Source organism: Taurulus bubalis (assembly GCF_910589615.1).
Source record: "Taurulus bubalis genome assembly, chromosome: 8".
Lineage (NCBI taxonomy): Eukaryota > Metazoa > Chordata > Actinopteri > Perciformes > Cottidae > Taurulus > Taurulus bubalis.
Window position 1 is genome coordinate 2968767 of NC_136596.1, and position 27737 is coordinate 2996503.

General features: G+C 42.2%; 2 protein-coding genes across 2 annotated transcripts; both read left to right on the top strand.

Moving 5' to 3' along the window:
- Nucleotides 1-1241: 1241 nt before the first annotated feature.
- zfr (zinc finger RNA binding protein) lies at nucleotides 1242-22573 on the top strand (the record flags this gene model as incomplete). Its single annotated transcript, XM_079222450.1, has 20 exons — nucleotides 1242-1278; nucleotides 1454-1535; nucleotides 5281-5551; nucleotides 6625-6763; nucleotides 7342-7557; nucleotides 7992-8269; nucleotides 8412-8621; nucleotides 9528-9840; nucleotides 10498-10682; nucleotides 11636-11755; nucleotides 12025-12170; nucleotides 12282-12444; nucleotides 13157-13362; nucleotides 14397-14547; nucleotides 15728-15869; nucleotides 17874-17971; nucleotides 18880-18975; nucleotides 20063-20174; nucleotides 20831-20928; nucleotides 21062-22573. The coding sequence occupies 20 exons, from the start codon at nucleotides 1242-1244 to the stop codon at nucleotides 21242-21244; spliced, it is 3246 nt and encodes a 1081-aa protein (XP_079078576.1). The 3' UTR covers nucleotides 21245-22573.
- A 1226-nt stretch (nucleotides 22574-23799) lies between these two features.
- On the top strand, nucleotides 23800-25696 carry LOC306740155 (uncharacterized protein; the record flags this gene model as incomplete). Its single annotated transcript, XM_079222261.1, has 2 exons — nucleotides 23800-23971; nucleotides 24900-25696. 2 exons carry the CDS (start codon nucleotides 23800-23802, stop codon nucleotides 25694-25696), a joined length of 969 nt encoding a protein of 322 aa, XP_079078387.1.
- Between the last annotated feature and the right edge of the window lie 2041 nt (nucleotides 25697-27737).

A 27737-nucleotide genomic window follows, 5' to 3' on the forward strand; every position in this document is an offset into this window, starting at 1 on the left:
TTGCGTTTAAGTGATGTCGTCCTTTTATGTCCTTTTATGCTTTTTTTTTGTTCCCCTGTTTTTGTTTGTTATTTTATTTATTTGTTTGTTTTCTATTCCATTTGCTCTTTTTGGTTATTTGTTTGGTTTTGTTGTATTCATTGCCTTTTATGGTATGAGCCTTTTTTTTGTTTACCGGTATTGACGTTATGTATGACTATGCTTTGCTTCTCTGTACAACACTTTCTAAACTTTGTTTTTAAAGGTGCTATATCAATAAAGTTATTCTTATTATTCTCTCCAGGTGAATAGGGTTAACTAAAATATACCCCCATGGAACTTCCCCAATTGCCTACTTACAATAAGACAGCTATTCTTTGTATTACAAGTGTTCTTAAATTCAAAGTATAAATTTGCAAATTAGTTATTAGGTTACTTTTGGTGAATTTAGGAGGAATCAACTGACGCAAATAGACAAAGTAGTAAAATACACACCTAAATGTATACTTTGAATGTTTTCTTACCATTAGTCTGAAAAAAGACAAAATACCCTAAAATCCAAAAATGGATCAGTGCATGGAAAACAATGTAATGCCTGTAATGTGAGGCAAGCTGCTGTACCATGATTATGCATGATTACTGTTATGAGCAAAAGAAATAGGATTAATAAAAAGAAATTGGGTGAAAAAAGTTGTTCAACCAGTCATCGTGTGTTTGTGTGTGTGTATATTTCTTATTTTGTATTATTTCTTCGTAGTAACTTTAATCTTCAGACTTTTTATGAAAATGGAAAAAGCTTTATAAAAACCTTGTGTACAACATTGGCATGATTTGGATTTGGATGTTTCTAATTGTGTTAATGGAGTTATTTATTTATTCCTTTATTTATATTATTTAGTTTCCATTTCTGTGTTATTTACGTATTTCATTCGCACACTTTCATACCTTTCACTTTCATGATCTACATTTTACCATTTCTAGCAATGTTATTTCGGCATTAATAGAGTTAAGGAACAGTAAACAAACAAACAAACAATAAACAAAGAGGCATCTGTGGGATTGGTACAACTGCATGCTCCTTGTGAGGGCACGCGCAGCTGAAGCCGTGCGCGCTCACGTGAAGCTTATGCAGTTCTCAACGGGCGGGCAGAACACCGCTTCCCTCTCTTTCGCGCAGGCGCATAGGAGGCATTTCCGGGTACGACATGCAATACAAATACACTGGTCTCTTACTCGGCCGTCGATAGATTATACAAAACCAAATGATTCCCATATGCCCAGTAGTGTCCTTCACCTATGGTGAGTATCTTTATAAACGTGGATATGTTTTCAAGCTGTAACGACGTGGGCTCGCCTCATACATACATAGGCAATATTATGATAGCGATATGAACGTTTAACGTTAGTCCTTGGGGCGCTCGAGCCTGCTGCTAACTGTTAGCTTAGCTTCACCCTGTATGTCTGTCCTCCGCAGTGCCCAGCCGGCTTGGTGAAGATGCCAAAATGGCTACCGGCAATTACTTTGGATTTACCCATGGCGCTGCTGCCCAGTACAGGTAAGGGGAGCTCACACCATGGTTTAGTTGGGGGGAAAATGCTGTTTTCTCGCTCAAAGGTTCGCGGAGGTAGTATGTCGTGCAGTCACGTACAAGCTACACGGCTCCAACCGCTACCATTGTTCGAGCTGGGGGAGGGGGCGGCTATGGCTGCTGCTGCAGTTGAATGCGAAAGGGGGTTCACACTGTACACTGGCTGCGTTTAAAAAATAAATAAAACATGCTTTGACGCTCTGTGTTAAGCAAAAGTACCCCACAGTCATATATGCTATACATCCACGAGTTTTATTAAAGCGGCATCCGGCGGCCCAAAACGCAACATAGCGGGTCTACAGTCGCGAGGATGTTTTTTTTTTTTTTACACGTCAGGTAAAGCTGCTGGAAGTGATGCACCATCTGGAATGTGCACGCTGACACTTCTCCTGCTGCATGCTGGGTGGGTTCATGACAAAAAGGCTCAGCCACGTGCAACTTATCTGACAGCAGAGCCCCGGAGCTGCGCCTGTTGCTGGAGGTGTGAACACATTATTACTTTGTTGGAAGACAGATGGAGCCCATACAGACTTGGGAGCAAATTAAAAATAAATATAAAAACATCATTTAAAAGCACTACGGTTTCCTGTTTTTATATTTATTTGTCATTTGCTCCCAAGTCTGTTTCCCACTGCCGGGGTTCCAGCTGAAAGAACAAGAATACATCCAAGTAACACATTAACCCTCTGGGGTCATTTTCTTGATTTTACATCATTTCTTATGACACTTGCGTATGATATACATCAAACATTGCAGACGGAACAATCTCAGCTCTCTATATAATGAGGCACCATTGTCCTAAGGCACAAGTATAAAGAGATAATATGGCCCTAAAGCTGAAAAAATGAATCTCGATTTTGGAAATGCTTCATATCTCTTGTGAAAACATAACTTTACTCATGTGGATGAACTGTCTTGGTGATTGAAGTTGCTGTCCTTCCTTCATTTGGCACTTTAAACTGTTTCATTCCAGCTGAATTACGTGTTTAACTTCTACTTATTTGGCCAATATTCAAGTTTTCTCTTTATTTGTAAAATGCGCTGCTCTGCTGACAGATTGGGCTCATGCTGAAAACAACTTTTTTTTTTCTATGAACGCACTGCATTCACGGCCAGAATGGGTTAAATTACATAACCAGCTTAGCGTGATCACTGTTAGTTAGTTAACCTAATGATACCCTCGGTGTGTTGAACTCTCTCCGTGCAACAGGCCTCTCAAGGCAAGGTGAACAGCCATCAGTCGTATAACGGTGCAAGAGCTATAATGATTAAAAGATGGTGACTACGGCACACGCTTGAAGACCGTCTTTCCTGGAGGACAGCCACAGTGTTGCGTAAAGAATTAAGAGACATTCCTTGAGAGAAGCTCCTACTCTTTTTGTTTTCTATCCTCCAAATACTTTGCTAATCCCAGTGTATGTTTTGTAAATCTTTCAAACTGTTGCGGCCTGTGACATCATCAGCCTAATGGGGGCAACTGGGCAAACATTTAGCACACTGGCCGTGTGTATGAACGAGCGTCAGCCTGGCACAGACCAGTTTACAACCCACACAAACTGGTGGAAATGTGTGTTGTTGTTTGCCAATTTCACGGATTGAGTTTCGGATTCAGCAGCACTCTTGTTCCTATAATCTTTCTCGGTGTGAATGTTTAGATTTTTAAATGACAATGAGAGAAATACATTTTTTCGAGCAATATATTTCACCTCTTCTTTAGCTAATGCGGTTAATCTTTGAGATGCAACGATCTATCAGCAGCCAATTGAAACCATCCCGTTCAGCTGATCGGCTGTGATCAGTCTCCTATATCCATTTTTATTATTTTTTTCACATTACACACGGCAGTTTTACGTTGGCACACCGGGGCACCAACAATAACGCCATAGTCACACACCAAGCACCCGGTTAGAGAGCATTACATCTTTATCATTGAATAAAATACAGATGTAATCATTTCCAATATTCACATGTTTTGATCCAACAAAATCTTTAGCTTCAATCCATATCTGTTGTTAAACCTTTTCAAAAATGATAATTTCTCCCGTTTTAAAACCATTGACTCTCCTGTAAGCACCAGTTTTTAATGAGACGGTCCAACAGCAATCTAACGGCACCTTGAAGTTAATTTATTTAACCACAATAACACTAAATCAGACGCATGTTAGCATGTTGCTTTCATTTGAAACGCTACAACAGTGCGGCGAAGCATAGAGAAAAACAGACTTAATGTAGCGCAAAATTCCTAACAGACTGGTGAGGACCAATATTGCGTTTAACAATAATCTCGTCATATTGCCTCAGTGTCATAAGCTACAAATGGCCGCTGCTCTAGTGCTGTTGGAGAAACTCGCTGATGCAGCACAATCTGTGAACTTGCACTTCGTTGCCTTTCATGTCACTGGCCGGTCTGATGAGTGGACGAGTATCAGGACGCAAGCTGGTGTTTTGACTTTGTTTCTGTGTTAATTAGGCTCATGCACATGCAACCAGTTCCGCATATCTCTTTGTGTTATGAATCCAAACAGAGTGTTAGGCATCGTACCAAAATCATCTATCCCGACATGGGTCCTTTCATATCTACAACGGTCACAATATAGCATGTTTTTTTGGTAATTCAGTAAATATATATATATATATATATATATATATATATATATATATATATATATATATATATATATATATATATATATATATATATATATATATATATGAAGTATAGAAAAATAGGCATCACCGTGAGCATTGCATAAAATGAAAAGTACTGAATTTTTTTATTTTATTCAGAACTTTATTGCAAAATGATCTGATTTTTAGATAAATTTGAGTTATAATCTTCCTATTATCAATTTATAAAACAAAATTGCGTGTTATTACAGCTTTAATGACATGTAATTCCATTGAAAAGTGAAACATTATCCTATTGATTAATCACCCAGCCCCATGGTCAGCTTAGGCTTTGAATACTTCGGCTATTGATCAAGTCTCCCCTACGGCATTGAGACATTTCAAACCCTCTAATTGTTGCACCTTTTATCACAAAATAAAAGCGCAGAATCTTCTGATCATGTGTGATCCCTCCCACTAGTAAAGAGGCGATGCTGCCAATGTGTGAACTTTGACCCGAAACTATCACTTTAAATCCACTCCTACAATGTCAGCGACGACAACAAAGTTTCCACGGGCCAGCCAACGTGTGACGCTAGCCTGTGACGCTAGCCTGTGAAGCTAGCCTGTGACGCTAGCCTGTGACGCTAGCCTGTGACCTGTGATGCTAACCTGTGACGTTTCTGCCTTGTGGGTTGCTCTACCAGTCGGCAACTGCCTACAAAGTTTTTGCTGGCCAGCTAGCCTGTGACGTTAGCCTGTGACGTTAGCCTGTGACGTTAGCCTGTGACGCTAGCCTGTGACGTTTCTGCCTTGTGTGTTGCTCTACCCGTCAGCAGCCAACTGCCTACGAAGTTTTTACTGGCCAGCTAACCTGTGACATGTGACGATAGCCTGTGATGCTAACCTGTGACTTGTGACGTTTCTGCCTTGTGTGTTGCTCTACCCGTCAGCAGCCAACTGCCTACAACGTTTTTACTGGTCAGCTACCCTCTGACGCTAACCTGTGACATGTGACGATAGCCTGTGATGCTAACCTGTGACCTGTGACGTTAGCCTGTGATGCTAACCTGTGACGCTTCTGCCTTGTGTGTTGCTCTACCAGTCAGCAGCCGACTGCCTACACGCACCCCACCACGGTGGCCAGCTACACGGTTCATCAAGCACCTGTGGCTGCACACTCCGTGGCGGCGGCCTATGCGCCCACTGCAGGCACGGTTGCTGTAGCTAGGCCGGCGCCCGGCTCGGTAGCGGCCGCTACTGCGGCGGCTTATGGAGGGTACCAGCCAACCCACACGGCGGCCGACTACGGCTACCCTCAGCGCCAGCCGGAAGTCCCCCCACCACCGCCACCGGTCACCTCTCAAAACTACCAGGTACGCCACATGTTTCTGCTCCAGATTACCAAGAATCAAAAATGACCAGGAGACCGTTGAGGATTTGCATGTTTTATTTCTAAAGAGACCACTTCGGCCTTCATGATACCCGGAAGACAATAACCATTTACATTTTTATTCAGCATTTAATTCAATTGCATTAAATGAATTAACATTTTAAATGGGAAATTTAGAAAAATGACTATTGCTTGAATTCATCCATCAGTAAATTGATACAAAAATGTATTCATCATTCAAAAACAGTGAACTATTGGTTAATACATTATTGTTTTACATTTAATACATTAGAATATTTTACTTAATTCAATTGGTGATTTCAGTTGGTAATTTACCTTGGAGCACAGTTTCCTCAAGCAATTCCTTTTCATTGGCAGTTTGCTCTTCACTCACCATTTATGTCACCTTTTGGGTTTTGAGCTGGTAAAACAATGCCGGTAACATTTGTTTTTACAATCAACACATGAGATGGTGAAGGCACTTGACAAATGACAAGGAAGTCCAAAGTGTAAATGTTCATTTTTACCTCTTTTTAAAAAAAGTAAAGATTTTTAGATTTAGATTTAATTTAATTATTTTTACAAAATGTACCAAAACTTGGGTATATAATAATGAGAATAAATCTGAAACGAAATGTAAGTCATCTTGTGGTTTTCACAGTAAAGTTTGCTATAAGTTAGACATTGAACATAACTGCAGTCGCTTAAATAACCTTAGAGTTATAACCGCAAACTATTGTTTCACGGGCGTAACTTGGAAAACTGTACATTCGAGATACGACAGCGCCTTTTCTGTGTTACCGAGCCAATGCGCACAAGTGGGGGTCTTTCCGCTGGACATTATTTCCTTTTTACTGTCCAATTTGATATGAATTAATAGAGACGTTCTTTCACATGACAGCCGATGACCCGCTGTCCGTGCTCCTTGCTTCTCTCACTAAATGTAACTTCCCTGCAAACATAATATATTCGGTGCAAAGTGTGTGAGGACTACCCATACGCAACAGTTCACGTGATAAATCGTCTAACCCCTGACCCTCTGTTTTTCCGTCACAGGACACCTACTCTTATGTCCGGTCCACGGCTCCTGCGGTGACGTATGACAGCAAGCAGTACTACCAACAGGCCACTGGCACCGCGGCGGTCGCTGCCGTACAACCACAACCCAGCGTGGCAGAGTCCTACTACCAGACGGGTATGCTCAATGCACACTCGATTCATTTTCTCACACTTAAGCCCTTTAGTCATGGTTAGAACTTTATAACAACAATTAATATTAATAACCCACACTAACGCTCTTTAACAGGGTAAAACAACACAACAGTTTGTGACACAAACAATTTGTAACACTAATAATAATTGTACATTTATAAAAATTACACCGCTGAACTGCATGCTGGGTAGAGCTCGCTCACTATCACAACATAAATTACAAAAACAGATGCACATCAGACGCTGGCTTACTAATCGCACCTTCAATCAACTCGTATGGACCTATAAATACAAGACGCCCTATCAAGTTCTGACACCTTATTTTTGGGAAACAATTCTGACAGTGAAACGAGTCATTTCTTCGTTTGTACCTCAAGAGCCTTACCGTATTAGCATGGGCTAGCAAACGGGTGACAATTGGCCCAAAGCCGGTCGGGTGTAACTGGATGAATTTGAATTGATGCTCCCCATGTGTCAAAGTGAGCGAGGTAATTCCACTTTTACTTTACATTGACGAGAATGATTTTGAGCGCTGTGCATGTCGTCTTTTGTGTCTTCCAGTCCCCAAACCAGGATACAGCCAGGGGGTAACGTCATACACCCAGAGCCAGCAGAGTCGGCAGGTGACCGTGATAAAGCCAGCCGCTCCCAGTGCAGCCGCGTCCACTTTCTCCATCTACCCAGTGACTTCCACTGTCCAGCCGGTGGCCGCCGCCGCCGTGGTGCCGTCTTACTCCCAAAGCCCAACCTACAGCACAAATGCTGTCACCTACTCTGGTAAGCTAAACACAAGGCATCACCTGTAACCGTTTATAAAGAGTCTGTAGAGTCTTGGCAGTTGTACTTTGAGCTAAATGCTGATGTAAGGCAGGTGTGTAATTAGCACTAAACACAAAGCATACACATGATTCACACAATGTCCTGTCAGGGAGCTTCTGAGCCCAAAATGTGCTTGAACCCTCGTGTGTTTTTTATTTAAATAAAACACTCGAGTGTATTGAGAAAGTAATTCTTATCTTCCTTTCTAACCGCGTGAGCAGCATGTCTTTAGGGATGACCCCGTCCGTCGGTCCTCAAAGGGAAATCTCTTAACGACAATGTGATGGATTGTGAGAAAATATGATGGTGATGATGGTTGAAACGATGCGCACAGACTTCTGCTTTGCTTCTTCATGTAGCCTGTTCAAAACCCTCGGCCTACCCTTTTCCAGGCACTTCGTACTCGGGCTACGAGGCAGCAGTTTACTCTGCAGCCTCCAGCTACTACCACCACCAGCAGCAGCAGCAGCAGCAACAGCAGCAGCAGCACCAGCAGCAGCAGCAACAAAAGCAGGCCGTGGCAGCTGTCGCGGCATCAGCGGCCTGGACGGGGAACACCTTCACCAAGAAACCCCCCTTTCAGAGCAAGCAGCTTCGGCCCAAGCAGCCGCCCAAACCCCCGCAGATCCACTATTGTGACGTCTGTAAGATCAGTTGTGCCGGCCCACAGGTGAGTTCTCCACCATGACAGCGTCCTACTTGACACAGCGTGCCTGTGCAGACTATAATAAACTAACCGTGATGTTTTTAGTGTCACAAAACAAATACTTGACAATGTCTCTTGTCTTTCCCCAAAACATCAAATGCATTAGACTTACAAGGAGCACCTTGAAGGTCAGAAGCACAAGAAGAAGGAAGCGGCGCTGAAGGTTTCCCAGAGCGCTAGCAGCAGCAGCAGCGGTAGCGGCGGAGGGGCGTTGGCTCGCAATGCTCAAAACCAACTCCGCTGCGAGCTTTGCGACGTTTCCTGCACTGGCGCCGACGCCTACGCCGCCCATATCCGCGGAGCCAAACACCAGAAGGTGAGGATACCAGAGGGACATTGCATGTGGCACTACCTCTTGTTTGAGGATGCAGCTCCATCGCTCTTTGAGTTTAGGGTTGAAGAGAACATTTTGTATAGAGATAACGTTTTTTGGTTCTATGCTTTTGGTTAGGGCTGGGTTTCAAATTTCCATTCGATATGAATTTTTCATATACCGTACCATATACAGTGACCGGAGCTACTTGTCTTACGTGTCATGGTTATAACTTTCTAACAACAATTAATAACCCACAACTAACGCTCTTTAACTGGTAAAACACCACGACACAACAGTTTGTGACACATAACCAATTTGTAACACTAATAATTGTACATTTCTAGAAATTACACAGCTGAACTGCATGCTGGGTAGAGCTCGCCCACTATCAGAACAAGAAGAAACTCCGTCTCTACATAAAAAAACAAAACGGGAAGTGACATACCCTTCCGGTCTGTTTTCACCTACATTCCCCTGGGTCCTAAGTCCCTCCATGTTTAGCTTCCTCACTCCCTCTATGTACCAACATACAAACAGCTGCTCACTGGCCAGAGCGGTGAACAGCTGTTGACTTGGCCGGCGGTCCTTTTCGGCGTCAATGAATGTGTTTAGAGAGAGAGAGAGAGAGAAAAAAAACGTGAAATACCGTAATACTGACAGAATCTTAAACACTCTTTTATAATTATTTTTTGTATTTTTTTGCCAAAGGGGATTCAGCATTTTGAAGATTTTTGATAATTTGCTGCAATATTCTGCATGCTAACCATTCTCGGTCGACCCACAGTACAAAGCAGGAAAATCTGAAGTGATAAACAAAATGTTTGTGAATTCTTGGTCTACTGTGTTGTCCGTAACCTCGGACCTTCTGAAATGAGCTCTTTCCGTCCTGTGAACTCTCTTCTCCAGGTTGTGAAGCTTCACACCAAACTCGGTAAGCCCATTCCCTCCACCGAGCCCAGCATGGTCACTCAGACGTCGTCCTCCACCACGTCTGCTTCCAGCAAGACCACCACGTCGACCCTGAGCAGCTCCGGCACCAGCGGCTCTTTGTGTGCCGCCGCCTCCTCCGCCAGCAGCTCCAGCGCCGCCTACCTGAAAACCGGCAGCATGGTCAGCGGCGGTATGGCCGGTGTCAAGAACCCGTTGACCAACAGCCTCTCTGCTGCCAACTCGGCCTCAGCCGGGAAGAAAGTCAGCGCGCCCAAGATCAATTTTGTTGGTGAGTCACACAGACGAAACGCATATTTTATCCAATGGTTTTTCAAAAGTATAATCCTGCTTTGTTATTGGTCAGGAACGGTCCTGCTGATTTTGAACCGAGCAAGCTTCAATTCAGTCCAGTGCTGTTCAATAAAGATGAATCTACTTTTAATTTCTTGGCATTAAAACGGCAACAAACATCTGTTGGCTAATGTAAAGATGTTGTGGAGTAACACCGACCTGAGCAGAGGATGACGTCGCTCTTCCTCTTTGTGTGTATCCGTTGTTAGCGCCGTTAGCTGCTCGCTTCCGGCACCTTTTCATATAAATGTGGACACACACATTAGAAGATGGTTTCTCACTGTATCCTCGCACTTATCACAAAACTATTTTCTTTTTTTTTACCGCAATCAAATGCATTATCATCATGTTATACCACACAGATAATATTCCTGAGTCAGGATGAATTTGTTGCATTTATAAGAGATACACTGATTTTGATGCTTTTTTTAAATACATATATGATTCCCTTTTTTATTTACACATACATGAAAGGACACTTGGTTTACAGCAAGTGTCCGCGTGCCGTCCGGTACTCTAACCTGGAACCACGAATGTCAATTTATTTGGACCGAGGTTCAGCGGCAGCGCTGTTGATGCTCTGACTTGAATGCAGGTGGAAATAAATTGCAGACCACGGTGAAGATGGACGAGGCCAAAGTGGAGGCGTCTAAGCCCGCGGCGGCCTCCCCGGGCGCTCACGACTCCTCCAAGAGCGACGTTTCAGACTCTCTGTCCACGTCGGCCTTGGCTGCGCTGCAGAGCGACGTGCAGCCGGTTGGCCACGACTACGTGGAGGAGGTACGTTTTGACCAATGCACTTACCCTTCCTCTTGTGTTAGCTTTCTGTTAGCATCTCTTGTGTTAGCTTTCTGTTAGCATCTCTTGTGTTAGCTTTCTGTTAGCATCTCTTGTGTTAACGGGTCGGTTTTGACCCATGTCTTAAATAAGCTGTAAAATACACTAAAAACAATGATCTATCATTCAATTTGTTTCTTATTTATTGGTGACCTTGTTAGGCTTCCTTATGCATCCTTCCTTATTGTTGTATGTTTTAATATTTTTGGTGGTTTTTTTTCTTTGTCAGGATACCTCAATTTCAATTAAAGAAATTGTAAAATGAACCTCAAGAGAATCATATAAATACATAAATAAAAGGTTGTTGTGTTAGCTGATTATTACTGAGGGGTATTAGAACACATCTCTTACATACATTTGTTTTATTTATTTTTCATTTTAATATTGTTAACTATAGTAACATATATGGTGTTGCGGGTCAATTTTGACCCATATATATATATATATATATATATATATATATATATATATATATATATATATATATATATATATATATATATATATATATATATATATATATATATATATATACTTACTTCAAGAAAAAGGCTAAAAAGTATTTTTTTCAGCAATAGAACTTTAATACAAACACAAAATGAAAAGCAGAACAAGTCATAACACTAATATAGATTTGCAAGGTAAAAAAACACCTAACACGACCCTAACAACACAAAGGTCATAAATTTAATCAGAGCATTTTATAATTATTTTTTTTTAAATAGAGGTTCCTGACAAAGTCAAAAGGCCTTGATGCAATAAACACATTTGATGTGGTTCTTTTATGCATTTAAAACCTAAAGTGTCGGTGCCGACCCGAACACAAGAGGAAGGTTGAACTGAACAGATGTGCGTTTGATTCTTGAGCTCAATAACGCGGACCCCTTTGTTCCCAGGTCCGAAACGACGAAGGCAAAGTCATCCGCTTCCACTGCAAGCTGTGTGAATGTAGCTTCAACGACCCGAACGCAAAGGAAATGCATCTAAAGGGTCGAAGGCATCGCCTGCAGTACAAGGTTTGTCCTCAAATGTCTTAGAACGACTGAGATCAATATTGAAGCCCGCAATATGTTTTAAACTAAGGATGCACCAATACCTCTGCTCGAAGTACTTGCATGCTTACAGAGTACTGATAAGAGTACTTCATAATACCATTACAGTTCGAACAATAACTTTGTTTGCTGACATTCATTATACGTTTAATGTTGCAGTAGGTATGTTAATAATGACCACATGTTAAACATGAAGAAATGTAAAGGTTCTCACGCGTTTTTTTGTTTTGCAGAAAAAGGTGAACCCAGATCTGCAGGTGGAGGTTAAGCCCAGCATCCGAGCCAGAAAGATTCAGGAAGAGAAGATGAGGAAGCAGATGCAGAAAGAGGAGTACTGGAGGAGGAGAGAAGAGGAGGAGCGCTGGAGGATGGAGATGCGGTACGGGTGTGAAAGGTTCTTATGAATGCTTTGAGGAAAGATACAATCCGACCGTCTTCATGCTGGGCGCTCAAACTGGGATGGAGATGAGCTGTGGTTTTGTGTTCTCAGGCGTTATGAAGAAGACATGTACTGGAGGCGTATGGAGGAGGAGCACCACTGGGACGACCGGCGCCGCATGCCGGACGGAGGGTATCCGCAGGGGCCTCCTGGGCCTCCAGGCCTCCTTGGGGTCCGGCCTGGCATGCCTGGCCTGCAGCCTCAGGGTCCCGTGGTAAGGCTTTGTATGTTATGTATTCTATGTTAGTGGCTCAATGTATTGCCAGGAACCACAAGTTGGTCAAAACGATGACATCGACTAGCCAGTGAAGTTTAGAAGTCTTTTCTGTAATGCTGTTTTGTTTTGGTTTTAAGTTTCAATACAAACGTAACGCTGGAGACAAACTGCGATATTAAATATTGGGAAATATCAATAGAAAACAATGAATAGTCGCACTATTCCGCTATTTTAATAATCATTACTTTGGAACTCACTCATTTACTTCACATTGAAAGATTAAATGTTGACACAAGATTACAAATGAGCGCTTTGAATATTCAGTTTTCATCAAAAAATATATTATATAATTTGCATTATATTGCACAGGAGATATTGTCCATCCCTGTGCTTTAAATGACTAGGATAGAAAATAAAGTAATACATGTCAGAAGGCTCTCTCGCCGTCTAAAAGCAAAACTGACTTCATTGCTATTGTAAAAAAATAAAAAAAAGGGGTTAAAATCCAGAGAGGAGGGCGTTTCATGGTCAAAATACAGCTACTAAGTTCGTTTGACAGGAACTTGGGTCGTACCATTACTCGTCCTCGGAGCCGACGTTCTGAATGACTAGTGCAATGTGTTTGCTTTAGTTTCGGTAATGTCATTGTCTTCCGGTCCTCCATCTTAAAACGTCCCTTTTTGAAACCGTTGAGCTTTCTGTCCTCCAGCCTCCGCGCCGGCCCGACTCTTCGGACGACCGCTACGTGATGACGAAGCACGCGGCCATCTACCCCTCGGAGGACGAGCTCCAGTCCATCCAGAAGATCGTGTCGATCACGGAGCGCGCCCTCAAGCTGGTCTCGGACATCATCACGGACCAGGACAAGTCCAAGGAGGAGGAGGACAAGGAGGAGAAGGAGCCCACTAGAGACAGGTTGGGACATCCCAGGAGCTCCACTGACGAATGTTCGGTCGAATGGTTAACCGTTCCTTTTGGCTTCGGGATGCATTTTCTCCGCTTCTTTCGGCGCCGATTCAGATGCACGTCAAAGTATGACTTTCTAAGGTGTCGTCAGAGAGTTTGAATCTCTTTATTTCTGTTGGTTAAATACCAGCAGGCGTCGTTTAGCAGCAGGTATTTGTTTAGTTTTTTCGGCAGGATCGGAAACGGTTCAATGGCGGATTCCGTAAAGTCACGCTGCCAAAGATGAAAAGGAAAGATGGAAACATTTCCAACATTTCCTCCACCTTCTAGTTCTTATCGACCAAAGAGCGTGCATATATTTATACTCACGCCGTCGCTCGAGCCGCCGTTGTGCGTTATCTAGGCTAGCTGGTACAATGAGTATAAAAATATCTAAATGTCGCTAACAGACGATTTAACCGGTCGCGTCACTTGATGCGTCTGATCAAGTCTAACACATTTTCCAAGTTGTAGTCAGGGTTCATACGGTCATGGAAAACCATGGAAATGTCATGGCATTTTAAAATGGTTATTTCCAGGCCTGGAAAAGTCCTTGGAAAGAAAAAAAAAATCCCAAAAGTTTCGTAAAATGTGTTATATTCATGTGTTCATGACGTTCATTTACGCTGAGTTTGAAATAATTAATATGCTTTTAAAAGAAAGACGCTCAAAATATAAGCAGGCATACATACAGGCATCTATATAAATGTTTATTCTTTTAATCAAACTATTGTCTCATTCATTTTTGTCATTTAAGGTTTACTGTATGCTTTGTATTCTCATTGTTAGTTTAAATACTACATTTACTCACTTTTTACTGTTTACACCCAGATTTCACTAAATGTTTGCTCATGGAAATCTGGTTTAAAGTCATGGAAAAGTCTGTGTAATATACGTTGTTCATCTGGACAGCATTCTGCATATTGATGCATTTCACTCCCCCAGAATGCTGATGTGTTAATTGTTGTTCTTCTCCTTACCCGCCATGTTGTGTGTCCGTCTAGAGCCCTGAAGGGAGTGATGCGGGTTGGAGTCCTGGCCAAGGGTTTGCTGCTTCGCGGGGACAAGAATGTCAACCTGGTGCTGCTCTGCTCCGAGAAGCCGACCGAGAGCCTCCTGGCCCGCATTGTGGAGCACCTCCCCAAACAGCTAGCAGTACTACCTTTACAAATATCTCAACTCTTTGTTTCTTTCTTCAGTGGTCACTTTCATGGGTAGCGGCCTCGAGCGTCCGGAGACATATATTTGCCTTTTTTTTGGAAAAAACAGCGTAGCATAGCATCAAGGGACGGTTTTGGCTTGTTAGAAGCGTGGGTTTCAGGGGTGAGGACGATTGACCTTTTAAAAACAACCTATTTTTAGGCCCTTTCCTCGAAAATGTCATCCCCAAACTAAAAGGGTGTATCTCTGCAACCACTAGGGCTGTTTGAATAATGTTGGTGTTATAATAAAAGGTATACACGTGAGATTTTGTTCAGATGTGTAAATATCAGTCTATATGTTACTAGTTAAGAGTAAATGAAGATGACACACAGAAAAAAATGAAAAGGTTTCAGGTCCGCCTATAAAAAAAATCACTTTCAGGATGATTATTTCTTTGAAATGATGCAGCTGTAAGGTCCAACTCTAACCCAAATCATAGCTCAATATGTGAACATTCTCTAACCCAAATCATAGCTCAATATGTGAACATTCTCTAACCCAAATCATAGCTCAATATGTGAACATTCTCTAACCCAAATCATAACTCAATATGTGAACATTCTCTAACCCAAATCATAGCTCAATATGTGAACATTCTCTAACCCAAATCATAACTCAATATGTGAACATTCTCTAACCCAAATCATAGCTCAATATGTGAACATTCTCTAACCCAAATCATAGCACAATATGTGAACATTCTCTAACCCAAATCATAACTCAATATGTGAACATTCTCTAACCCAAATCATAACTCAATATGTGAACATTCTCTCTGCAAAGGTTGACTTTGATAAAGTGAAGCAGAACAAAGTTAGAGAGGGTTTAGAACAGAGAACATTCAGGCGAGGACTCCCAAATTTCCATTTGCGCACATCTGTGACATTTTAATTTTTTCATACCAAACCATATATTTCACTTATATATATTACTTATGATGTTCAATACATCCAAATACAGCAGTTTGGGCTTTTTTTTTCTTCATAAAACAAGCTATGATTTACAGTTTTATACAACAATCGCTCAGTCTTCCCTACCTGTGAAAGTGAAAGTGGCCACTAAGGAAAGTTGGTTCTCCCCGTCTGTAACCTTTGAGCTGTGACCGGAATAACGGCGGCGCCGTCTCTTCCAGGTCGTAACGCCGGAGAAGTACGAGGTCAGCGGCTCCGCCGAGGAGGCGGCGATCATCCTGACGTCCGGCGCCGAGCCGAAGATGCGCGTGACGATCACGCTGACGTCGCCCGTCATCAGGGAGGAAAGCGGCCGGGACGGAGGTTGGAAAACGAAAAAAAAAGAAAAGAGAGAAAGAAACTCCATCACTCCCCTCCCCCATCGCACCTCCTCTCTTGTCTCTCTGCTGTCTCTCTCTGAAATCAGTCTCGGGATGTTTGTCAATGCCCTGAAGAGCGCCGTCCTGCTGGCACGCAACAGAAACCTTTTCAATCCGGTCGCCCTGGCGCGTTCATTTGGGATTTTAGAAAATCGGAAAATGAACGACAGGGCGTCACGTTTGCCATATTTAGCCGTGGTCTCTTTCCTTCATGGTCTGTGGTGCTCAGTCTCTGGCCTGCTCAAATTTCATTTCTATTTTTAATCTATTTTTTCACCACCTTTTTGTTTTAACTAAACCATTGAATATCTTTTTTTTAATTTATTTTTATAGATAATCTGCTTTTACTGGCCAAGGTGTGCGCCCATTTTTATTTTTCTCAATTAATGCTCTTTCTAAACAAAACGTGGGTCAGATCACTTTCAGTGTCGCCTGGAAGAGGAATGTGCCAGCAGTGTTGCTCTTAGGCTCTTTTTTTTTTTTTTTGCTCTTACCTCTCAAATGCTATCTTTTATCCTTTTTAAACTAAGCATGACCAGTGTTTGCATTGTGTTAAGTCTAGTTAATCCCAGGTGAGATTCTATTTTGTTTCCTGTGTTCCAGGGGATTCTGTTTCCATTTTACCGTTTGCCACCAGACGACGTTACAGTATCGTCGACTAAAAAATAAATTAAAAAAAAAGACAATTTCTGCAGAAGATGACGAAATAGACAACAGCAAACCCTTCTGTTCCTCACGTTTAATTTGGAATTGATTTTATTTGACTTTTTTTGCAACTTTTTCTACTTTTCTTTACCGTAAAATCCCGATTTGGCAGAGGAAAATTGGATGTTACATTCCCACAGGAAACAAATCTTCCTTTTGTGTACCGGTGAACGTTCGCCACCCTGTTCTGAAACGCTCCCCTGACGCACGCATAGGACCCCAAATTACAAGCCTGACGATGATGTCGTTCTGATTTTAATGGAACGATGAGGAAACAAATCCTTTTTTCTTTTTTTTTTAAAGATGGACCATTTTCTCCTTTTTTTTGACTTAATTGAAGATAAACCAATTATTACTAAATGCAGGGGAGTACCGTTAAAAGTTCAGGTTCAGAAGGTTACGACAGAGGAATCTTTGGATGGACCTGAGAACAGCCTTTTGGTAAACAATGGCCTACCTGCTGACGTTAGGTATGCATGCAGTGACCTCCTAACCCCTTTTGTTTGCTGGTAGTTCTCATGGTATTTTTTCCTCTTCTTCAGCACCCATTGCTTCCTCCTCTTTTGTATCGTAGTAATATTTACAAGTCCAGCACAAAGACCCTTTTCATTTCCTTGGAACGAAAAAAAAACAACCCAACTATTTTTCTTTCCCAGTACATTGTCTCATCAGACGTTTAGTAGAGCCCAACTGCCTTCGGAAGGATTTTTGACCAAGGTTTTCTCACATCCCAAAAACGTTGCCACACCTACTATTGCCATCATGCCACTTAAAAAAGAAAGAAAACAGAATCAGGATTAGCCGTTAACTCTTTTCTTTTATTTCTGCACCGAGTTTCCCGGCGCTTGAGCGATGAAAAGATCCTCAAATGAAACCTTACATCACGAGGTCATGGTAGGCTTTAAGATTTACCTGATCGAGAACGATGTTTGAGAGCCTTTAAACCATTTAGTTTGATGTGGGGGCTTTCCAAACGCATCTATTTGTCCATGTTGAGTAAGTCAGGGCTTATACAACGTGCCGACGATGTGTTGCTTTATCAGCAAGGGCGCTAGCTTTTTATTTTAGTTTTAATTTCTTTCATCGGAGGGGAAAAAAAAAAAAAAACAGCAACCAATTGTAACGGTTGTCCCAGAGAGAGAGACATTGGTATGTGTGGCAACGTGTTTGTTCTTTGCCAGCCTCGCTGACCTGGTCAAACACCCATTCCTCACCTTTTTTGACACTTCAAATCCATTTTTAGATGTAACCTCGGGTATGGTGAAAGACCCAGCGGACGTCTTGGACAGGCAAAAATGCCTTGACGCTCTGGCTGCTCTGCGCCACGCTAAGTGGTTCCAGGTTCGGAACATCATTTTACTTTCTTATTGTAGCCTTATGAGATGCATTATCCACTTGTTTAGTCCTTTACTTGTGTTTTACACATTTGGTTCTTTGATTGTTATAGCAAAGAGGAAAACTATTACTATTTGAAGCAACAACAAACAAAACAAAACATATTCAAGGATGCCACACGATGCAACACAGATCTGGTTAACGTCCATATGTATCAATTGTGATTCTTAACTTCATTTGAAACTCGTATGAAAAAGAAAAAAACACATACTCTAGCAAATAACTGGCATCCTTGTATTCTCTTTCCAATTTTCTAAGTACTGCATTATAGCTCCATGTTATTCCATAAGGCTGCACAATAACTTGCACACAGTTGTGCCATCAAGAAGTGCTTTCATGTTACACGTTTGTATTGTTTTATTCTCTCTATATATATATAATTATATATTTAGAATAGGGATTGAGAGAAAAAGGAACATCTGAGTAGTTTCCTGTGATTCTGCTCGCCGAGCAAAAGCACAGGCAAAGTAAAGCAGATCTCCTCTGCTCTTTCAGTCCCTATACTCTCCTCACAGGTGGCCTCTTGTACTTTGTTTTTTAAAGTACCTGTTTGTGAGATACCTGGACAAACCCGGGGGGCGGGTCAGGGTTTAGAAGATGACAAGTTCTCATTTCTTGTGCATCTTGCAAACTTTGAACTCCCCTTTTTACTAACTGTGAGGTACAAGACTACTGGGAATGGCAGCTGATTGCAAGCTCTTTACTGGCTCATACACACACACCTCCAAACCATACTCAAGCTTCCATTATGCACAGTAGTGTTTGGACCTCTGTGAGAGAACTGGTTCACTTGTTTGGTCCATCTCTTGTCCCGCCTCGTCACTCCGTAAAACCTAACTTTATTGCATCAAAAGGCTAGAGCCAACGGCCTCCAGTCCTGCGTGATCATCATCCGGATCCTGCGAGACCTCTGCCAGCGAGTTCCCACGTGGTCCCCCTTCCCGGGGTGGGTAAGTATATTTTACACCACCGAATCGAGGGGGGCGGGGCTAGCGTCACTTGGAGTGAGTGAGTGAGTGAGTGTGTGGGGGGGGTGGTGGAAAACCTGGAAAAGTCATGGAATGTTTTAATGGTTATTTACAGGCCTGGAAAAGTCTTTGTGTTTATATTCCTATGTTCATTTACGCCGAGGAAAGTAGGACCACGACAACGTTCAAGGTATTGTTTTGGTCACAGACACAGATTACAGACGGTTACTCCGTACAATGAAAACGTATTTATGCTCGGACCTCCTTCCACACAGAATTACAAAGCAAAAATTTATTTTTTTTTTTAAAGCCCTCATGCATCAAAGGTGCTGAACCTTTCCGCTCCTACGTTTGTTGTACTTGAGGAGAAGTTGCCGTGTTGAGCCGCGGCAGTTTATTAGTTTGTTTGGGAGAAACTAAACCGAACTGTCTTCTGCTAAAAAAAATAATATAGATTAGTTTAACATGTGCAACTAAATGTAGTTTTTTTTTTTTTTTTTTTTTTTTTTTTTTTTTTTTTTTTACCAGAACGGTTTGCACAGCCATGTCCTTACGGTTAATTTACTGGAACCCCGTTAGCTGACGCCTTAGCGGCCGCTAATCTTCCTGGAGTCCACAGACAGGAGAAAATATAATACGTGCAAAAACATGCAAAACATAAGGTGAAACAAACGGTTAAAAATAGTACAAACAGAAAAATAGATAAAAATAGTAGTCAGATACGTAGTACAGTCGAGGACTAGGATGTATATTGTGCAAAAGAAAAATCAGATGACTAAGCAATGGAAATCGTCAAGTAGTTAATGTCCTGAGGTTCGCCTTCTAATAGTTTTTTAAATGACAGATTATTACCTGTATTGTTATAAGAGACATTCCAATTAGTAATTGCACAAAAAATAACTACGTTAGAGGAGGTTGGTTCTCGCGTTCCTTGTGTGAGGGTTATGTCTGTCATGAATATTGTAACTGATTCCTATGTCGTATTTTACTGCCCCCTTTTTTTTGTGCACAAATACCCACAAGTCCACATTCCAGCAGTCCCTGTGCTGACCCCCCTGTCCCCCTGCAGGCCATGGAGCTGCTCGTGGAGAAGGCCATCAGCAGCGCCTCGGCCCCGCTCAGCCCGGGCGACGCTCTGAGACGCATCTTTGAATGCATCTCTTCTGGGATCTTACTCCCCGGTAAGACGCCGCTTCTTTATTTCATCGGCTCTCGCTCTTTTTACAAAGCAGATGCTCGGCCAGCTCACTCTCGCTCTATTTCCATGCACTGATGGAATCTGGCTCTTCCTGTCTTCTGGCAGTCACCCGATTTTCTTTCTTTTTTTAAATCCTGAAACTTGTATTTTTGTGCCGGGGCAGAAATAGCTTGATTTGGACTCTGTTGGGTAACGGTTAGCTTACAAATAGAAGGCGTTAGCTTAGCTTTGCACACGCTTACCTGTCCATGTCTAAAGGAACCGCTCCCTGTCCCTCTGAAGCGCATTAATGAACCAGGCTTGATTAGTCTGAGGTGTTTACTCCTGACATGTGAATATCTGCCTGCTCTGGTTTCTACAACCGGTTTGCAGCGCTCCAGTTTTGTTTGCACCCTTTTTCTTTTTGTGTCGATCAGGACTGGAAAGTAACTATTGAATGATCTCTACTGCAGCCGGCTGCCGTTACTGGAGCCGCGAACTGGATCGTATCCTGTTTTTATTGCTCGCCGCACATGCAGGAAAGAGCGCTTCGGATCAGACTCACGGATCAGAGACCTCTTGGTGCCGTTATTGATCCAGAGGACACTGAAAAAGATTATTTATTTATTCTTCCCTCCCCCCCCCGCCTTCTTTGAACAGGTGGGCCAGGATTGGTGGATCCTTGTGAAAAGAGGCCCGTGGACACCCTCACGACTATGGGGGAGCAGCAGAGGGAGGACATCACCTCCAGTGCCCAAGTACGAGCTCTTGAATCCTGAACTATTAAACTATCAAGCTGACTGTTTGGTCATGTGATGACCAGCGCACTGGATCCACAGCCTTTTCCTGCAGCTGGTTTCTTTATTTTTTAAATGTCTTGTTTCCACGCAGTTTGCTCTGAGGCTCCTGGCGTTCCGGCAGATCCACAAGGTCCTGGGCATGGACCCGCTGCCGCAGATCAACCCGCGCTTCAACGTCCGCAACAGCCGCAAGCGGCGCCACGACAACAGCGAGGGCACGGACAGCTTCGAGGCCGAGGGCAAGAAGGACAAGAAGGACTACGAGAACTTCTAACGCGCCGCGGTTCTCCGGCGCCGTGCCGGCACAGCGTGGCTGTTTTGTTTTCTTCCTTAATAAGCTACAGATGTTCCAGTGTAACCGCAGCCTCACTCTGCTCTGTATCACACAAACCAACAGGTTGTGTACTGTTTTAGTTGTAGAGTTCTTCAAGTTTTGGCTTCTCTAGAAAACACAGTTTTTACCCGTTGTGCTTCTGCGGCAGAGGAGTCGGCGGACGCCTTCGCTCGCTGTGTGTCGTCGCTTTCGGAGGTGGACTGTGTCGTCGTTGTTGTCAATGTAAAGCATTCATTTGGCCAACTACGTTGTATTTTTTTTTTTTTTAAGTTCTTTTTGAATATTGTGCTTAACGCAAGTGGTGTTTGACGCTGTGGTCTTGTTGAGTCTCGATGCTCGGCTACACTTAACCATGAAGAAACTAAAGATAGACCTGCACAGATCAGAAGAACTTTAACCGTTGATAGATCTGTTAGTAGTGACGTTGTCAGCCCTAATGTGGTTTTATGTCCTTTCATATATATGGAAGTATTTGTATAATCTTTAAATAGATAAAAAAACAAAAAAAACTACGCTTTGGTTTGTGAAAAACGTCTTCATTTTGCGCACCTTTATTGTTTCGCTTTTTAAATGTTTTTTTCTTCCTTTTTAATAAGAACCTTATCGGCTTGCTCGCCTTTTACTTTGGTTAGGTGCTAAATTAAGTTCAATGCTGGGATGAGAATAGGCGTCTGGACTGGGAAGCAGAATAAACACATTTCCAGATTGAGTGTGTTCTGGTTTCCTCTCGTTTCTCTGCAGGATATTTCTTTCAAAAATGTTCCGGCAGTCGGAAGAAAAAAAAAAGGAGATTTTCTCCGAGGAATTAAATAGTGAAATGTAGTGATGGTGAGTTCAGGGGACGCAACTGCAGACTTGGGTTTTTATTCACTAGCTACCATCTTTCGGTTGTGTAAACAGCTTTATGATGATACTTATTAAAATATAAAGATGTCTTTCTCCGTTGTAAACTTAAACGGACCAACAATAAAGATGTCATTAAAAATATTTAAGTACAGTATGTCAAACAATGTAAAGACGTCATAAAAGAGCAACAGTATGTATAATAGTATGCTATAACGATGTAAAATATAAACATGGTAAAGTATGCCATACAAATATCATAGAGCATTGTAAAATATGCCATAAAAATCATATAGAATGGTGTAAATATGACGATTAAATCATCAAAAACATTACAGTATAGTATGCCATAGAAATGTTATAACAAGTGTCATAAACATAATGTATGGTGTGCCATAGAAATGTATACAAATAAATAAAAGATCATAGCTCAGTTTAATGAAACATGTTATTGTATACTGTCATAAAAACATCAAGTTGAAGTATAGCATGCCATAAGATTAATACACAAAAAGTATAGTGTTATAGAACATTATACTATGATTCGTAATGACTTAAGTCATGAAACATGTCATAGATATGATGTGCCATGAAAATATCTTAGCATAGTATGCAATCAGTCATAACATGTCAAGAAGATATTGAAGTAATGAATGTCATTAAAGAGTCAGAAAAGATGTTTCTTTTTAAATATAATTAACTGGTGTCATGGTGTGCCATCAAAATCATGTCATAAAAAAAGAAATGCCGCTAAAAACATCCACTAAGTACATTTATGCAGAAGATGTGGATGAAATGGAAGATGATGACAACTAAAATGTACTACATAAGATACAATGACAACTACCACGTACTACATCAAATACAACTACGAGGTATTCTCAAAGGGCCCATTAAGGAAAAGCACACGTTCTAGTGTTCATATATAATATGGATAATATATAATATGAATAATATATAGTGCAGGAAGATAACGTGTGAATGGAACTTTTTTTTTAGAACATAATTAATAAACAAAAGCTCCATAATTTCTCCCAATAACTAGAAGACTTAACTCTTTTTTTAAACAAAGGATAAGAAAGATTGATATAAATAAAAGCATTAAAAAAATTAAAAAAAAGGTGAATAATAGAAATAAACAGAAACTAAGGAAGCTGTTATGGCCTTTTTGTCGGCACAGCATTTAATAGTTTTTATATACAAACTTTATTGAATACTCTGTGTGTGTGTGTGTGTGTGTGTGTGTGTGTGTGTGTGTATATATATATATATATATATATATATATATATATATATATAAAATTAAAAAACAGATTTTTGTGTTTTTTATATATATACGTCACATGTGCCGTACATATGTGACGTGTATATATATATTTAAAAAAAACACAAATCTTCTTTTTGGCTTGTAAACTTAAACGTATACAGAATTTTGCAAGAATACTCAATAGATTTAAGAAAAATAAAATAATAAAATACAGCGAACCCACTTCCGGCGGCAGCAGCGTCCCCTTTAAACCGGAGTCACACCGTAATGAGTCCGGCGGAAGTCCGAGCAGAAACGACAGCCGCTTGTTTTCGTTCTCTCTCCTCGGCTCAAGCCGGCGTGTTTTAAGTCGACGTTCAACCCCGCTGCAAAAGCAAACAAAAAGATGTCGTCCGCCTTCTGCTTCAGAGACTTCGTCACGGAGCGCCTGACCACGGCCACGGAGGAGATCCTGTGCGTGTTCGAGAAAGCCGTGCTCGTGTACGAGGAGGAGATCGAGCGGCAGCGCAGACTGCTGGACGTCGTCCTGAAGCCGGTCATCAAGCTGCACAAGAGAAGTCCGTCCGGGGCTGCGGGGCCCGTTGCGTTACAGTCCACTTTTCACATTGAATGTATTAACGCGGTGTGCATGTCCTCTACTAGTGTGATATGTATCACGGGAGCTCTGCTCTAGTCACGTGGTTCTCAGCCTTGTTTCAGTGAGGAACTCAATGTGAAATATTGTTTTGAGCCGAGGACCCTCTGACAAAGATGTAATATACAGCAGGGTCTGACTTAATATAGAATATATGCACCTCAGTTTATGAACTTACACTTATATTTTATTGAATATTTATTAACTATTTTTCTCACGTACCACCATTTGAGAACCACCAGGGTCCAGTTTGCCAAAAACAGCTTAAAATTATTATTATTAGATCATTATTACTATTAATAATTGTATTTGTGCACGTGGTGGTATTGCTATGTTTACATATAAATAACAATACTAATCTTTATTCGTACAGCACTTCTCATACAGATGCAAAGAGTCTGTACATTTAAACAAAATTAATAAAAACAAAAAAAAGGAAATAAATTAAAGTGGTCGGAAGAAAGCATGACAAGTATGATAAATACATAAAAAAGGCATGGCAAATTTTTGTAGGCGATGCTTGAAAACGTCAACAGAGGCTTCCTCTTTGGGGTTATGATGTAATGCATTGGGACATAAGAGTGTGGGAGCTGCTTCTCTTATTTTCTTCTTCGAGTGTTTCTGTGGAGGATCTGAAGGGTTCCGAAGCCGTTTAGACCGCTTCCACAAGTAAAAGGACTTTCAAATCCATTCTGGAGGCCATGCACAGAGCAGGGTAGTTAAGCCCTGGGTGATGTTCTCTCTTGGTTCTGGTTCAGAGCTGTGGATGCGTGAAGGAGGGCGGCTCCTTGTGGGTTCGTAGCGTTGCTTCTTCAAACCTCACCTCTAACGCGTCTCCGTTCCTCCCTCAGAGATCACCCAGCTGTCCGTCCGTCACCAGGAGGTTCTCCCTGAGGACCAGGAGAGCGGCTCCGGTCTCGGCCGGGAGGAGAACCCGGACCCTCCTCGGATTAAAGAGGAACCGGAGGAACCGCGCAGCAGTCCGGGGGAGCAGGAGGCCGACGCGTTCGCGGATCCGCTGACCGACGTCTCGATCCCCGCGGTCGAATCTGAATCCGACCGGGAGGGTTCGGGCGCGTCCGGCGACCGCGGCTTGAAAGTCCACGTCGGCAAAAGGCGCCACAAATGCGCCACTTGCGGGAAAGGGTTCGCCCGGAAGGCCCAGGCGAGGCAGCACGCGAGGATCCACGCGGGGGCGGAGCCTCTCGGGTGTCCGGTGTGCGGGAAGGAGTTCGGCTGCCTCTCGAACCGCGCCGCGCACATGAAGACCCACGCGGGCGAGAAGCCCCACGCCTGCGTCACCTGCGGCAAGGGATTCAGCCGCGGGGCGGACCTGAGGAGGCACCACCGCACGCACACGGGGGAGAAACCCTACAGCTGCGTCTACTGCGGGAAGGGGTTCCCCTACCACTCGTCGCTGAAGAACCACGTCCGCGTGCACACGGGGGAGAAACCGTACAAGTGCGCTCTGTGCGGGAAGGGGTTCGCCGTCGGCACGACGCTGAAGATACACACCCGCGTCCACACGGGGGAGAAGCCGTACGCGTGCGGCGTGTGCGGGAGGACGTTCGCTCACGGCACCGGGCTGAGGATCCACGGGAGGATCCACGCGCGGGAGGAAACGCAGAGCGAGCAACTCAAAGTTTAGCAAGATTGTTTGAAAGGGAACGAGGAAAAAGAGCCGAACGTGGCAGCTTCTCAAAAGGATTCGCTGTTATTACGAATCAAATACGTTGGGTTTCGAACCGTCGGTCAGACGAAACAAGCGAGATGTCATCCAGAGTTTACAGACTTTTACCGTATTCATCGGCGTTGAAGAAAAAACTAAAACATGATTCATGCAACTGCCTGAATTCTGGGTTTGATCACGTTATCCAAGCTCATGTCTCGCTAGGAAATGATTTTCGCCAGTTTTCTTGATATTTTTTACATCCCAAAATTGTTCCTGAATGTGTTTCCCTGACTTGTCTCATGGAATGTGCCGGTCTTAAAAACCGAGGGCGTGGAATCTAAAACCTCTCCAAACGAGCCTGTTTACAGTCTGTATGGTTTCAAGAGTCTTTTTTCAATCCGTTGATTAAATTATTTCCCATTTCTGTTTTTGTTTTTTTTAATGTATTTTTCTTTTATCTTTCATCTTGTTGAATGATGTATACAAAAACATGTTCAGCACGAGCCACAGAAAAGGAAACGCATAAGAATACGGCCACTGTTCCTAATTTACACACATATATATGAAATAAATCCTATCTATATAGACACAAAAATTATATATATATATATATATATATATATATATATATATATATATATATATATAAAAATAAAAATGAACAATTATGATCCAATTATGTAGAGGCATGAGCAGTCACAGTTTACCTTGACCAAGATGATTGTCTGAGTCATTATCTTAATAAAAAGTTAGCAACGCATGAATTGAATGCCTTCGCTCCTGGACCCTGATCGGGAGTCCAATTATTTATTTATTTATTTGTTATTTTAAGGAACAGAAGTGTTCTCTATGATTTACACTGTACACAAGGACTGGATTTATTTATTTATTAGACAGAAAAAAAGCTTCTTATTGTGCATGAATAAAAACATTGTACAGAATGTGTACGTCTGTTTTGCGTTTAAGAAAAACTTGATTCGTTAAAATTACGCTTTTATTCTGAAAGATCGACCGGAAGCCACGCGGTTGTTCTTCCTGCCAGCTAACACACCCTCCACGGAATTGGGATTATCTCCTTCACACAGAGATGGACGCGGTGGAGGACTTGAGGGGCGTCGTCACCGCGCGGCTGGCCGAGGCGGTGGAGGAGATCCTGGGCGTGTTCACGCGCACGGTGTCGGCCTACGAGCAGGAGATCCGCCGCCAGCGCGCGCTGCTGGCCCTGGTGCTGCGGCCCCAGGTGAGGCTCCACAGGACAGGTGTGTGCCGCCGGTGTGTTGTCGTAGTACGTTAGAGGGAGTAATGATGTCTTCCTTTATTTCACATTCACAGACGTTTCCATCCAGACGTTTTCTCTCAGAAATGTGTGAATGAACCCCGTCGCTTGTTTTTTCCTTCCTATTCTTCTTCGTTGTTTTTTTTTACGGCCGTTGACATCCGTTCTGTCGCATTGCTGCCACCTTCTGGACCTGGACCGTTACTGCGCCGTCTGCATGTTACTTCCTATGTATGTGTCTATAAGTGTGTGTGTGTGTGTGTGTGTATGTGTGTATATATATATATATATATATATATATATATATATATATATAATGTGTGTATATATAAATATACAGCGGGTAAAATAAGTATTGAACACTTCACCATTTTTCTCAGTAAATATATTTCTAAAGGTGTTATTGATATGAAATGTTCCCCAGATGTCGATAAGAACCCGAGTAATCCATACATACAAAAACAATAAAAAGAACAAGTTCAGAAATTAAGCTACGTGTAATAAAATGGAATGACACAGGGAAAAGGTATTGAACACACTGACTGAAAAGTATTTAATATTTGGTGCAAAAGCCTTTGTTGGTTCAAGACGCCTCCTGTGTGAGAAACAGAACCATCATTTTCCTCTGCTTTGTATGTTTGTATTACTCGGGTTGTTACCGACATCTGGGGAACATTTAACAGAACCTTTAATAGAAATTTATTTACTCAACGAAATGGTGAAGTGTTCAATACTTATTTT